Source organism: Brienomyrus brachyistius, chromosome 2, assembly GCF_023856365.1.
Source record: "Brienomyrus brachyistius isolate T26 chromosome 2, BBRACH_0.4, whole genome shotgun sequence".
NCBI lineage: Eukaryota > Metazoa > Chordata > Actinopteri > Osteoglossiformes > Mormyridae > Brienomyrus > Brienomyrus brachyistius.
The window spans coordinates 12,472,219-12,487,893 of record NC_064534.1 but is presented as its reverse complement, the minus strand read 5'-3'; the positions used below and the strand labels follow the sequence as shown (position 1 = coordinate 12,487,893).

The 15,675-nt window shown below is 43.6% G+C and overlaps 1 protein-coding gene across 5 annotated transcripts in view; it reads left to right on the top strand.

Moving 5' to 3' along the window:
• pip5k1bb (phosphatidylinositol-4-phosphate 5-kinase, type I, beta b) overlaps positions 1 to 10,938 on the top strand; it is a 46,603-nt gene extending 35,665 nt beyond the window's left edge. For all 5 annotated transcript variants that reach the window (XM_048981452.1, XM_048981442.1, XM_048981423.1 and 2 more), the window contains exons 8-15: positions 4,111 to 4,310; positions 4,681 to 4,764; positions 5,007 to 5,055; positions 5,150 to 5,234; positions 6,505 to 6,660; positions 7,064 to 7,154; positions 9,462 to 9,579; positions 10,362 to 10,938. In XM_048981452.1, coding sequence (XP_048837409.1) covers positions 4,111 to 4,310; positions 4,681 to 4,764; positions 5,007 to 5,055; positions 5,150 to 5,234; positions 6,505 to 6,660; positions 7,064 to 7,154; positions 9,462 to 9,579; positions 10,362 to 10,364 — 786 coding nt within the window. In that variant the 3' untranslated portion in view covers positions 10,365 to 10,938. The remainder of the gene's footprint in view (positions 1 to 4,110; positions 4,311 to 4,680; positions 4,765 to 5,006; positions 5,056 to 5,149; positions 5,235 to 6,504; positions 6,661 to 7,063; positions 7,155 to 9,461; positions 9,580 to 10,361) is intronic.
• The last annotated feature ends 4,737 nt before the right edge of the window (positions 10,939 to 15,675 follow it).

The window sequence follows — 15,675 nt, the reverse complement described above, 5'->3', positions numbered from 1 at the left end:
TATAACTCACGCTATATTTGCCTATATCAGCAAACACGTCGCGTGATATATGGTGTGTATTTGGTTGCTCGTATTTACATGGGCTTTTTTCAGAATGATTCTGCATTTCCCCATAAGTTGATCGCATTTCACTCTGACATTGACCCTGGATTATGGAAGACAGATGTGTGGGTGGAATTGTTGCTCTGGAAGTTAGTTGTCTTTCCAGGTTTTGCGTGCATCTTGAAAGTGTGTCACAGTGTCGTCACCATACGGAACACTCCACTTCCCTGTTTCCTGATGTATGTGCAAGTATCCCCTCCATGTATTGTTGCCTTGTTAGGTCTTCCGAAACGCTCTCAGAGAAGAAAATGTTTAGTATGGTTTAAATACTAATCATTATGGTGCCCAGACATTTATCTCTTACTGCCGTGAGCTTCTTGATACTAGACAAGACATATTGTAGAATTCATTGAAAATGTTGTAAACTTTTTGTAACGCTTTCAACTTTAGGGTGCATTCCTTTTGCTCTATGTTCTATGTGGCTTTGGACCTCCGGAACCAGAACACTCAGAGTATCTCCAAAAATTCTTTCTCAGAACAGAAATTCACCAGAAAACCGTTCTATGAAGACCAATAACCAACAAGAAAATACTTGCATTCCCTGTATCTAAATACTGCGGGTTTTATTTTTAATTACGATCTATTTAAGTTTATTATTCCTTATTTGGGGGGCGGCATGGTGGTGCAGTGGTTATCACTGTTGCCTCACACCCCTGGGACTCGAGTTCGAGTCTCCACCTTACATGTGTGTAGAGTTTGCATGTTCTCCCCATGTCATCGTGGGGTTTCCTCCGGGTACTCCGGTTTCCCCCCACAGTCCAAAAACATGCTGAGGCTAATTGGAGTTTCTAAATTGCCCATAGGTGTGAATGTGTGAGTGAATGGTGTGTGAGTGTGCCCTGCGATGGGCTGGCCCCCCATCCTGGGTTGTTCCCTGCCTCGTGCCCATTGCTTCCGGGATAGGCTCCGGACCCCCCGCGACCCAGTAGGATAAGCGGTTCGGAAAATGGATGGATGGATGGATTACTTATTTGTTCATTGATTAAACAATGAAATAAATCCAATTGAAATGTCAGCACTGCAAAGCTCTGGGGAGGCTGAAGTACCCTGACAGTAAAAGCTTGACTCAGCATCTTCTAGCCCAAAGCAGGAAGCAGGTAGGGTGTAGGGGGGGTGGGGTTATTAGCTGAGTTGCCTGGAGTAGCGGAAGCTTAATGGGGGAGGGGGGTCAGTGACGGGGGCACTCGTCCTTCGGATGAGACGTAAAACTGAGGTCCTGACTCTCCAAGGTCATAAAAGATCCTTAGGCAGGGAGGAGGGGTGGTTCCCTGAAGTCCAGGCTAAAACCACCCACTGTGGCCCTATCAAATCCCCTATATCTAACTGCTGAATTCTCTCCTGACCTCCCACCATAGCTACTGTGTGGTGGGAGTACTGGTGCAGAATGGCTGCCATCGCGTCAGCCAGGTGGGGGCTACGCAGTGGTGCTGGTTCAAGTGGCTCCCCATTGGTTCTGTAAAGCACTTTGTGTATCTTAAAAAGTGCTATATAAACGTAACATTCATTCATTCATTCGTTCACCTCTCCCGGGGGCATTTCCACTGCAAGAATGTCGGCGTACTGAAGCAGACATGTCAGAGGATGCAGCTCAGAACAGGTCTGAGCTTCTTCTTCTCCGCATCACAATCGGCCGCTTATTGGGCTTTTTGAATTATTAGAAATGTAGTCCGACATGAAAAACAATGTCTCGCTTCAGGCTAAATATGTTAGCACTTCTGCCCCTTCTTATGAACTGCGGCAATATTAGGGTGAAAGCTGAAGCTGAAGCTTGTCTGCGTGGCTGACTTTCGCCTGAATGGGCGTGGCTATTTCCACACTGGGGCTTGTGTTATCAGAAGGGTGGACATTTGAATATGATGGGCGCTTCAGGAAGCTTGCAAAGAGGTTTGTCGGGAAACGAGCGGCTCCGAATGAGCTTATACGTATTTGCATTTGTGTGAGGTGCTTCAGCAGAGAGAAACAGAGCACAGAAGATTCGGAGGGCAACAGAGACAGTGTGCTGGTAGTTAAAAACTGTATTGCATTGTTAGTAATTGTATTTTGTTGGGCAAAAAAACTTTAGTGTGTACTGCCTTTTATACTGTGCATCAAGTCATTAAAATTAGATACCAGAAGAGTGAGAAACGTTTATCTATAATGCAGTTTCATTCATTCATTCATTCATTCATTCATCTTTTATGCTGCTTGTTCTATGCCGGGTCGCAGCCACTTATGGCAGAAATAGGTGCCAGGCAGGGAATAGTCAAGCACAGGGTGAACAATCCATTGCAGGGCACGGTCAAAAAATTAAATGTCTGAAATGAACAATGCGTAGAGATCTTAAAAAGCCAGCCAGCCAAAAGCACTGCCTGTAACGAAACAGTAGGACAGGATTCACTTACCTCCGAATCCGGTTCTGCTTTCAAAAACCACATACCACGAAACACAGCTGCAGGCTGGGAGATTGTTAGGTAAGTTTCCTTGTGACGCAGTACCTGCGCCATTAAGCCTAGTTCTCAAAGGCCATGTCATTTTCTTTGCTTGTTCATATTGTGTGTCAGTGGCTATTGTCTCTTTGTGTGTTTTTGCGTGACTGTAATTCAAGTTCATGTAGCACTCCTGTTAAACATTCTGACGTCATATTTAATTAACAGCCAGCAATCGCCGGGTAAGCTGTGTTACTGCACTGTTAGTACCAGGATAAACATGCTCAAATGTGAATGTAAGGTATACATACCAGCATACTTTTTGAGCTTGACAAATCATCACAAGATAAACTTTGCCAAAAAAAACACATGATTAAATTTGCAGAAAAAAATGCCAATAAATGCTATATTTGTTTGCTTTTCTTTCGCTAACGGGACTCATTCTGGAGGCTAGGAGTATGCAAATCTAAGAATAGTCGTGTTTTCTTTCAGAATTATGAAAATAATACTGCTCCTGGTTCAGGTTGTCGCATGTAATGCCTGATGCGACATGCAGCTCTCGTTTTAGATGGTCTGTTCAGTAATAATGAGGAGCGCAGGGCCTGTGTGAAATTAACACTGGTGTTTAGAAATAGCTTTTTGCGATGCAAATGCATCAATTTAATTAAAATTCCTATTAGCCCTAAAGCATTACTCTAATCTCCGCTGAAATTTACAGAGCCAAAAATAGTGGGCTGGCACATGACAAGGGATTTGAGACATGAATTCGTCATCAGGCTGCTCACATACACAAAGAAATTTGGTGTGAAGGTTATATTTTTATGCACAGTAATTTATAGGAAATGTGTGACTGGCAGGTCAAACGAAGCCTTTCCGGTTCTTCCCTTGGTGGCAGACCTTTGCAGATGAGGTGGCTGCTGGGAGTGTTTCAGGGAGTTACTGCACCTCGAACGATCCAGATTAAAGGCCCAGATTAAAGCAAAGCGGGCATTTTAAATCCAGGGCCTGGTTTCCACACAGGCCTCGGTGGCATCCTCAGCTGACCTCTGACTCCCTAAGCCTTCCGTGGAGAAATGCTTGATGTCACACACCACGCACCATGGGATTTTGGACCCCACTGTTCAACACGTGTTGTGGTTACTCCTTTTAAAAAGTCCTCATTACACTGTGGTGTTTGTGCTGTGTGCATCAGATTAACAGGTAGGCCTTAGAAGATGTAGAACTATGATATCAACAATTATATTAAATGAAAACAAGGTTCTTTCTAACAGATTTCACCACTGTTGTCCATCACTAAATTGTGGTACAAACAGTACAGAAGTCAAAAGAAATCAACAGCCATTGTATATATGGGATAATAGGGCAAACTAGTAGTGCAAACTGTGATTTAATTAACATGGGTCTTCTTTTACAACAGAAATGAAGAGAGACTTTCTTTTCACAGGTCAATCACTTGTCTTTCAGAGGGTCCAGTTATTTTTCTTTCGTTGAGATACTTTCTGAAGGCTTTAGTTTAAAACCCACTTGACCTGAGTCCTCTCATCACCAAAATGCAGGGTCGAGGACATGTAATGGACCGCTGCGCTCCTTCTCCCGTGCTCAGGTGCTGGAGAGTTTCAAGATCATGGACTACAGCCTGCTGCTGGGGGTGCATGTGCTGGACCAGAGCGTGAAGGACGGGGACATAGCAGAAGCTTGCGGAGACGGCAAGCGTCCAGTGGCCCAGAAGGTTCTCTATTCCACAGCCATGGAGTCCATTCAGGGGGACGGCAAGGCGGGCGAGGCACTCACCACTGATGATACGTGAGTGACTGTGAGCCGCTTTCCAGACAGGGGAGGCTGACACTCAGAAATGTACGCCAACACAGTGGGTCACATGATCTGGACGACGAGAAGTCCCTTCATAATTTTAATGGGCAAAGTGTTGCAGTGTATGTATAAATGAAGGGTAACTCATGGAGGACAGTCCTGCACTTCCTAGTGAATTTGTGACCTTGCCAAAGAATGACATTCATGCCTAGACATGCTGCTTCTTCATTGGCGTGTACAGGTGTCGTTTTTTTGGTGCGTTGATTGCGCCGATAAGTTAACTTGCTTTCAACTGAAAGACAAGAAAAGAAAGAGTTAAGAGAGCGAATCAGTTGTGTTGAATTGTCCGTGTTTTTATTACCAGGATGGGTGGCATTCCTGCCAAAACACACAAAGACGAGAGGCTTCTCATATTTCTGGGTATTATCGACATCCTGCAATCTTACAGGTATGTCTGCTGCATTCGACGACGTTTTATTCCTGTTTACATTTTTATCATTATTTATGTATATGATGAAATGTGTACTGCATGTTTTCTGAAATTTCATGAGTGCTTTTTGGCATCAACATGAAAATGTCACTTTACTGAAAGTGTACTCATGTATTAAATTTGACACATCAGCCGCAGGAGGATCATACTGTATAATATTCCTGACTGCGATGTTTTTCCTCCGTTCACTGTTCCCTTAGGTTTATTAAGAAGCTGGAACACTCCTGGAAAGCGCTTGTGTATGATGGCGTAAGTCACACGACATACATGCGCACGTGAAACTCTGTTTGACTTTCCCCGTCCAAGAGGACAAAAAGACTAAATCAAATTTTCTTCATTCTAGGACTCTGTGTCGGTACACAGACCCAGTTTCTACGCTAATAGATTTCTAAAGTTCATGAGCTCCACAGTGTTCAGGAAGATTCAAAGTAAGTATCCTGGCAGCTTCAAAAACCTGCAGAGGTGGCGATGTAGGTGCATTTTTCATATTCAACAAAAATGATCCTGGATTAATCAAACAGAAGTACATTCTAAGTGGTGTGGGTGACTCGTCAGTAGCTGCGGAGGTCACCAGTGTCATTTGAGCACCTTGTTTCGCGTGGCTGCTGCCATGAGAACCTGCAGGTGCTCACTGCACCCGCCCGCGTGCGAGTTCAGCCCACAGGATGTTACAGCTTCATCTGGCGGTTGGAAATAGACTCATCAGATCCAACCTCATTTGATTCTCACCTTGTCAACAGTCCTGTCCCTGTTGTTGTTTAATGTCTCTCTGCTGTTATGTTGCCACTGTTATCTCTGCTGTGACGTGACCCTTTTATGACATCTCTGGTAAAGACTTACCGCTTGCCGATGTCGCTGTAGTTAGTAGGAATAGGCAGGATATTATAAATACTGCGCACAGAGTCTGCTGCCTGTGCAGGCTGCGTTACGCCACAGCTTCCTGAAGGCTAAACAATAGTGAGATTCCTGGGGTGTATTAGTGCATTACTTCTGCTTTACATGAAAATGGGCGCGTGCTGTTTGCTTTCATTTTACAGTATAATTTACTATTTTTAGCTACTGTGGATTTCAAAGTTATGCTGTATATAAAAAGCATGGGTTGTGAGTTTGAGTCCTGTTTCTGCTTTGTGGGTTTGCATGTTCGGTCTTGGACTCTGTAGGGTTGCGTGTTCTCTCTGGATTCTGTGGGTTTGCGTGTTCTGTTTGGACTCTGTGGGTTTGCGTGTTCACTCTGGACTCTGTGGGGTCGTGTGTTCTTTCTGGACTCTGTGGGTTTGTGTGTTCACTCTAGACTCTGTGGGGTTGTGTGTTCTTTTTAATTTTTAATTTTTGTTACTGAGCTGAAAAAAGTTAATGTCCGTTTGTCATGGACATGATTTAAATTTTTCTATGTACTCCATTACTGTCTCAACCATAACTGACAACTATACTGAAAATGAGCAGGCAGAACGGGTAGCAAGACCGGGACTGAAAAACACTGGGTCAGATCATGTAAGACATGTTCACCTGATGTACGTCACAGCATTTATCTTTCAGGATACGTTTATCTCCATCAAAGTACAGCTGTCCACAGCAGCTCTCCGCCAAAGCTACCGATGGCCTTTCCCATGGTCCTCTTCGACTAGAAGCATCAGCTCTTGGTTGTAGCACCAGAGCAATGATGCCGTCCATCCGTCTAATGGTCTCTCTCTCCATCAGCCATCAGGCCGTCCCCGTCCAAGAGGACCCGGAATTCCATCCCGGCCCTGAAGTCGTCCTCGCAAGAGATCCTGTCCTCACCCAGCGAAGACGGAATTGAGGAGAGGAAGGACAGACTCAGCGGGACAAGGAGCCTCGCCAGTCTGGATGGACGAGGTACTGCTCCCAGACAGCTGCAGCGCTGCTCCTCCTATTAGAAAAGATGCTGACTTCCTAGTGACTTTTCATAGTGCTATATAGTGGTTTGATGTATAGTTCTGCTGTATTTGCTGTCGAATGTGCAAATGCTGCACTTTTTAATCAATTTATCATAATCGCTATATGGTAGGAGCCACATTGCCGTTAGGACTGGGCTTCCTGCACTGTGAGTCATAAAATATGACCCTGACGAGACATCAGATGCTCTCCAAAGAGTGTCCATCAGAGCCATTTCCCCCACTGTCCTTGGACAAGAGATTCAAGTGGTTTCTGAAAGTTTTAAGGGCCAGAGAGTCACTTGCAGGTTGAATATCCCTGTCATAGTGTTTGACTCCTACTTATGTGGTTCTGCTCCCTGTAGCTTTCTATGAGGCCGGCTCCATGGCCACCACTATCTCCTCCTCTTCCCTCTACACTACCCAGCAGTGCCTTGAGGCCAACCCAAAGCAAAGGTAAATCCACCCACCCACTTCCATACCCGTCCGGCTGTTATCTGGATCCCTACCTATACAGAGGCGACATGGAGGCGATATCTCTCATGCTACCTTTGTACTCTTTCTGTACATATTTATATATTTTTTTCAACCCTCTTGCACCAGGCAGACGCCTGTCAGCTTCTCACGTACCCATCAGGGAAAATGCGCCTATTGCTTTATCATGTGGCATTTCGACATCTCGCCGCCCCACCCTGTAGCAGTCACCACATTATTGCTTACTGTCCTGGTTATACTTTGACCCCTGACTTCGTGTGGCGTTCACACAGTGCCCCCTCTGTGGTGTCTGCATTTAACAGCCTGCTGTGCTGAATGCTCTTGTGGAATCCCTGCAGCGAAATCGTCGGGTGTTGTTCATTGAGAGGAGCCGTTTTATACTTAAATGTAAAACACATAAATGGGCATCAGAGGGATGACAGACAGTGACATAAGCCAGAGAGGTAACATTGCTGTGAAATTTCACCCTTTTAAAAATGAGCCAATGGAAAAAATACCTTGTCTGTCGCAGCCAATGGTGACCCTGCCTTGTCCGTCTCAGCCAATGGTGACCCTGCCCTGTCCGTCTCAGCCAATGGCGACCCTGCCCTGTCCGTCTCAGCCAATGGCGACCCTGCCCTGTCCGTCTCAGCCAATGGCGACCCTATCCTGCTGGCTTTACAACTGCTGTCCCACATGTTTCCGAGTTTCAGTTCTGTTAGAGCCTAGAGGATGCTCTCTGCAGGAAGCTGTTATGTTTTTCACTATAAAACAATAACTGAAACATGTTGAAAGATGAGCATTTTGCTGTTTATTTTGCTCAGAACCAGGGATCATGTCTGGCACATTGTGGTTTCATTGATCTCTGATGCTGGATGTCCTTAGTGTATATAGTGTGAGGTCTGCAGAATGCCAGTAGGGAGGGGCGGTGGCTCGATTGGTGGCACTGTTGCCTCACACCACCAGGCTTGGAGGTTTGATCCATGCCCCCCACTCGCTGTACAGTGTATGCCCAGTGAAAGGCTGGCACCCCATCCAGGGTGTCCCCTGCGTGAAGGTCCAAGCTTACTGTGACCCTTTATTAGAGGAACAGTGTGATGGATGGTAGCAAGTGAAATGATTTTGAACTCATAGGGACAATTTTCTCCTGCAGAAAGTCAGTGAAAACGCTTATGATAAAAAGATGGTTTATATCAGGTGGCTGATAAACATCTTGATCTGCTTAAACATGTTGTGTAGATACTTAGAGATGAAACCACAGACACATAGTCTCCTGTATCCCTCACCTCTGCGAATCCGTACTATGCATATCCGTACTTATTTGGCATAAAGAGTCAGGACTACAGCACTAAATCATACAGTACTGTGTGTATACTAAATACGTGTAAAATTCTATTGCACATTTTCATAAGCACGTTCTCAAAATGTGATTCCACGTGGAAATGTTCCATATGGACATCTAAAAACAGAAGAACATTTTGTAAAATTCCCTTCAGAGAAGAGGGTAAAGTAGCACCTTTAAACAATGTCTATTAATGTACAAATCAAAGACCAGAAATACAATTGTGAACTACATCATGTGCTTGGTTAATTATGGCAGATGATAATTGATTGGAGCAAATCCGTCTTGGTTATCTGTTTGCTTGAGGGTGGACACTAGAGAATGATATGTTCAGTTATTTTAATGCATGAAATGTTGAAGCAGCACATCGTGCATCTTTAATAACGTTCTGTTCTAATCACACGAAGAACATTTTATAGGAATTGCATGAATACATGCCACGTGAAGACGGCAGGAAATGTTACAGATTATAAGAAACAGCCACTGCTCTCAGATATGGCCATGAAGTTTATTATAAAAATGAGTTGTTGATACTGCACTGAATAACAGATGTATTCTTGTATAAGTAGTTTATGCATATAATGTTCAATTTAAAGCTTATAATTACTAACGGAAAGCAATGGTAATGAGCTGAGATATTGGCTTTAGAGGCTGGGTGAGATCTTGAGTTTGATTAGTGTTACCGCTAGTGTCCCTCCATCTTCTGTTTGACCGGTGTCCTCGCTGTCCACAGCACTGTGTGTCTGGGATGGTAAATTGTGTTCGTTGGCTTACAGCCTATAAATGGTGTGGTTAAGGAGTTCTAAGCTTACTGGTTCAGTTTCCAGGAGAGGCTGAAGTTCATGTGAGCAAAATCCTTAACCTAGATGGCCCCAGCTATGATTCTGGCTGCTCTGATTGGAGGTACAGCCTTTTGATCACATACTTATCTCACATCTCCCCCTCAGAGATGAACTGGCCACGAGCTCCACATTTACGCTGGAGGACAGCGCCATCTGCTTGACACCCGAGCAAATTACACTGGATATGGACAGAGACGACGGCTCTGTGCTTGACGTCTACTTAGTAAGTTAATCTCTCTGAACAGCATCCTTAATACGAACTTCGATCACAAAACTCCTTTGAATATTTAGTCCCATTGGACTGCTCTTTTGGGGGAAACTAACTGCAATGTATTCATCCCTATCAGAGATCTTAATTATGGTCACATTTATGGTTACATCTATGTATTTTGTGGCATTGATAATTGTAATACTGCTAATTTTTTCTTAAGATCTAATTTTCCTTAGCTATAATCAAGCAACAACAACAACAATAACAATAATGTACTTTACATTATTATTTCATAAGAGACACAAGTATGAGTATAGGTGCGTTCTTTAGTTTTCCCTGCCCCTTCTTATTCTCCCATGAGACATGGATTACGGGCTTTACGTATTTACGTATTATTTTGGGATTACGGGCTTTGCTTAAGGGCCCAGCAATGATATGACCACTCTGCTGTCCACAGGATTCAACCCCATGACCTTCCCATCACTAGTAAAGAGTGTGTTGGTGTGAGGGTTAAGGCCTTTTTTCACAAAAAAAAACTTTTTATTTTTATTTTATTATTTTTTTTATTTTGTAATTCGTACATACAAGTGACAAAAAAAACATACAATGCAGTAAATTTAATCATAAAAGGGTGATGTAATTAACTATACTTAGACATTGCAGAACACGGATACCTATGTGATCCGTCACTGAAATAGTGTATTTTTAGTCTTTTTCCGTTGCATGTCTCCTATGTAAATGACTATCGCATAAAATGGCATCATTACTAATACGGTCCTTCTCCACCTTTTCAGTAAGGGGGGGAGGGGCATACGGCTTGTTCTCCACCACGTCCTTCTAGTCAACCATCTGGCGGGCATCACATTCCACTGGAGCGCGGCTTCATCCAACGTTCCACGCCCTGGTCCGCAGGCCGTGGGCCTTGGCCAATCAGCGACGAGGACGCCCACTCACTGCAGACTGGAACAGAAAATCTAAGCAATCACACCAATGGTTATACCACCTGAACGCAGGGGCTGCAAATTTTCTACGCTTTTCCTTGGATCCATGCAAGCAAACATTATGCTTTTGCAGTGGCTTGTGTCAGAAACATTCCTTTAAAATATGTATGCCAATGCCAGGTGTGCCCAGTGCCCTCCCCAGAAGAGAGGTGCTGGGTGTGTTGACATTGTCTGCCCATCAGCGGGTCTGTGTGACGAAGTGATGGGGAAGGGTGATGAACACGCCACCTTTTATTTCCATTACAGAAGCTTTTTGTGACCCTATCTGGACAGATTTGGTCTGCAGAGGTGTCAGACTGTGCATTTGTTTAGAAAAAAAGCACTTTCCATGTTTGTAATGATGAATGTGTGTAATAAATACTGTCATACAGTTTGGTTCTGGTTGGTTACCAAATCACTAAATAGTGAATAGGCACATTTTTACACATTCTCACATATACATTATATGTCGTATATGTTGAAAAGATGCACAAATAATGAAGGATAAATGATTTTTTTTTTTGATACGCGACTGGTTTCAGAGGATCGTTTCTGAAATTGCATTTTCTCAGGATATCTGTGAACTAAGCATATCCTCAACATCACCATGTAATATTACATTTTCAACACTTAAAAGCTGATAATGATTCAGAGCACATCAGAGTCTTTGGATATCATTATTGCGCTCGTGCTAGATTTTTGGATTTTACCATAATTTATTAATTCACTTTAAAAATGTATACAGCTTGCTGAAGATGAACATATTTTAATCTCTGAATGTAAAGTCATATTTATAGAGAAAAGATACTGCTATATGGAAGAAATAAATAAGCTGTTATGCTAAAAAAAAGTGTTTTATTCGTGTTTTTATTCCCATGTAGAAAGGGTTTTGTTTTACCGAGGTATGCAACATTTGTGATACACCCACACATTGTTTTTGTGGTTTTCAGGTTTAGTACCTTACGCACAAGCCTTCAGAAGACTGCTTTCTTGGGTGTATATCACATAGTTCATTTATATGGGAACAGATCCAGGCTGCTAAAAGGGAGAACAAAGACCTCCATCTGGTCTGGCTAGACTTGCCAGACGCCTATGGATCAGTTCCTCACCATTTTTTCATCTTCACATTTGAATTCTTCCACATACCAGCATGTATCGGGATTTTGACAGGCAGTTTCCATGGTGACATGACGATATGGCACAGGATGCACGAGTGCATCACTGGTTGGCAGCAGCTGGAAGCGGGAAGGGCGATGAGGTGCTGGGTCTCGGCCATATCGTTCACAGCCACATTTGAGGTCATCCTCAGACAACCTGGTGAACCTGAGCACATTCTGGCCTGAGATTTCCTGGCCCGGCACAGATAACGTCACAAGCCTTCTCAAAACAGCCGAATGTGCAACCGGACTTATGAAGAGGCTGGAGGAATTATTGACATGACAGGGCTGCCAGCTGTCACGCATCTGGTGAGAAATCTTACAGCAAATCTATATTATTCCTTTATAAACCTAAAATTAGCTACACCAAAAGCGGCATCTACAGACTATTTATGAGGTAATGAAACTGTTACATGTAAATGCGTGTGCATCTGAGTACAGACTTGCCTCAAACTGAAAATCTCACGCCAGACAACTGACCAAAGTTGGTACAGATCGGTACAGGTCCTAGCCGATGTGGCACCATAGACGAGCATCGCCACCAGCACCCCCTGTTGGAGGCAAAGTGAAATTGGCTGGCATAATGCCCTCAGTAGTTAGCATCCCAAGTGGCTGCCTTGTATCACCTATGGGATTCACTGGGCCTGGCTAGGATGACGATTATACCGTTAAGATTCTGCAGCCTCTCCATTTGGGGAGGAATTAGGGATAATCAGGCTAAGCAGAGGAGGATTCCCCATGCTGACAAAACAGCAAGGGGGGGTGAATATACAGCAGAGCTATGAGATAAGTAGATGTCAGTGATGGTGAAGAGGGGGCTTAGATGGTGAAGAGGGGGCTTCTATTTCAAGGTCTGGTGTTACCAGTTTGCACTATAACAATATTGGTTGGAGCATGTGTTAAATTGCCATAGTTGCAAATATGGATGCCCAAGCCAACAGTTACATCAGGAAATGACTGCGTTTGTATCAATGTCTTTCAGATGCTGTTTTCTTTAAGAGGAATGCATTAAAACTGCCATTCAAGTCAACCTCTTTGGGCTACAAGCAGGCAAAAGGCAGAGTGTTGTTGGGGATAAAGGGATCAACAGACCAGTCTGTGAGAGACTGTTGATAGAACAGAGCTGGTCTGGGATGGGAGAGGGGAGGGAAGCAAAGCGGATCACAGAAGTGGCCAGGATGAGGAAGAATGATACACGTTGAAAGCAATCAGGCAGCGACTGCAAGTCAGCCAGACGACCTGAGAGGAGTGATCTGTGAAGATACCAAGGGCAATATTAAGGTACCTAATCAGATCTAGGTGGTGCGAGATGGACTTGGCTCATGGGTAACGCAGGTGGCACAATGACCAGGTCTTGTGCAAGTAGGTGGAAGACCTGGAAATGTGCAGAGTTAAGGCAAACAAACATCACGACACAAGTACAGCTGAATCACCTCGTGAAGCCTGAAGATGTTGCACAGCCAGAATAATCTTAGCTCCCAGAAATAACTGGAAGACGAGAGTAGACCTTAGCCAGCAGCCAAATTTCACCACTGACATCCTCAACACCTCCTTAAGGCCTGACATGGAGGTATAGTCTATAACAGCTAAAAAAGTTATAATGACTGAACTTACAATGCCATGGAAAGGAGGGGGTGGAGCCAAAGAGAGGACGAGGCAGCAGCATGCTGTGCTGGGGGCGGATTGCAGGGAGAACGGACTGGAGGTGGATTCCCGTATGGAAAGAAAATGTGTAGTTCATATAAGACTATCATGCATTTTTCTTATTTCAGTTATATATAACAATGCATTATGCTTTTTTTGTTCACAAGTCAGTGTTTAACATGCAAGGAATTCAAGGGACAAGCCTATAGGAAAAACATTAAACTTTCACATGAATTTTACATTTTACCCTACTTGATAACATGTGGCTTAGGTAGAAAATTTTTATTTATTGCTTGCTGTTGTTTATTGCTTGTTGCTTCTTAGTAAAAAATTATTTTGTTATGTTATTCTAATGAAAACGTGTGATCACTCCACATTCAGTCGGTTTAATTAAACATGAGAAAATTCATGTTATGTCCTCAGAACACAAAGTGAATGCATCAAGCGACAAAGCATGTTACCTTTTCAAAATACTCATTCTAGCTGTGTGGAACGACGTCCATGGTTCAGCTGAGTTTATGCAAAGAATTATGCATAGAAATTAATACTGACAAAACATGCATTTAATATGCATTGTACCTGAATGGGGGCGGCATGGTGGTGCAGTGGTTAGCACTGTTGCCTCACACGTCTGGGAGCTGGCTTTGAGTCTCCGCGTGGGTTGCACATATGTGGAGTTTGCATGTTCTCCCCATGTCGTCGTGGGGTTTCCCCCCACAGTCCAAAGACATGCTGAAGGTAATCGGAGTTACTAAATTGCCCATAGGTGTGCATGTATGAGTGACTGGTGCGTGAGTGTGCCATGCGATGGGCTGGCCCCCTGTCCTGGGTTGTTCCCTGTCTCGTGCCCATAGCTTCCGGGATAGGCTCTGGATCCCCCGCGACCCAGTAGGATAAGTGGTTTGGAAAATGGATGGATGTACTTGAATGTAAAACCTATATGTTTGACAAAATTAAATATGCATTTTACATGAATAAAGGAGAAATATGACTAATGACACATACATTGCATATGGCTTGTACATGACTGCCAGACATATATATTTGATGGTACATTAATTCCATGTGTAATTTGCATATATGTCTAATGACACATTAAGATATATGAATTGCATATTTATTTGAATGTCATATAAAGAGCTTTGGGTAAAATGCATTAGAGTCATAAGTTTTTTTGTTTTTTTTTAAAACTTTTCCATGTGTGTTGCCAAGGTTTCTTGGAACATCTACTCAGCATCTATTGAAGGACATTGGAGTGTCAGGAGTTAAGTTAAAGAAGATACTGAAGGAGCTGGCTGAGAAGGCTGAGAAGAGCAGCTTCTAGCTATGGCTAAAACTGAAGGATAAGCATATGATTCATTAGAGCCTGCGGGGAGGGAGTAGAAGAGTAGGAGCTCAAGCCGAGGAAGTGAAGCATTGGATGCTACTGTTACAAGGTGTTAGAAGGTGCTGGAGGATTTATATAATGACACCCCATTTCAGGGGCGCCGCTAAGGGGGGGAAAGTTGGGACAGTTCTAAGGGCCCACGCCCTTTAGGGGCCCCCAGAGATCTGAATGGGTGTGGTAGGGGGGCCCAACCTCATATTTTGTCATAGGGCCCAAAATTGCTAGCGGCGCCCCTGCCCCATTTTCTCACTCGTGCTGCTTCAACACAAATAGCAGGAATTACTGTTGCAACTACTAGCAGAGTTCAATGCAAAATATAATATATATTGTGTTTGCAGACACCTGCTTCCTGTAAATTCCATCATAAACTAATATGGTTTCATTTCCCACTGTGTTGTATATTACACGCGCAGTACCGATCCTAGACGATGTAGCACCCTAGCCCCCCCCATCTGAGGCAAAGTGAAACTGACTGGCATGTCTCTATCTCCTCAGAAACTGGTGTCCCATGGGGTCACCTATTGTAGCTTATAGGATTGACTGGCCCTGTGTATAGGTTTTGAAGGCTAGCTCACAGATAGCACAACAAATATAACAAGTGAATGCAGCCTTCTGTAACAACACTGAGACTGATTAAAGATACTAGGCATGTCAGGAAGGACACTTCAAGCTACTCCGGGTTTTACAAACTACTTTAAATCTGAATGGCACCTGTGCTTGGCTAAATAGCCAACTCGGTACTTAACTGAGATCCAGTTTCTTTTAATTAAAATGGTATTTTAAAAATCCTGTCCTAGCTCAATGTGTCCTCCCAGACATGGATTATCTGGTCACCCTAATTAAAGAAACATGTAAAACATTCATAATACGATGATTATGTTTATAAAGAGTACTTTTAATCAACAGATTATCAGTAACATTAATTTCAGTATATCAGTAC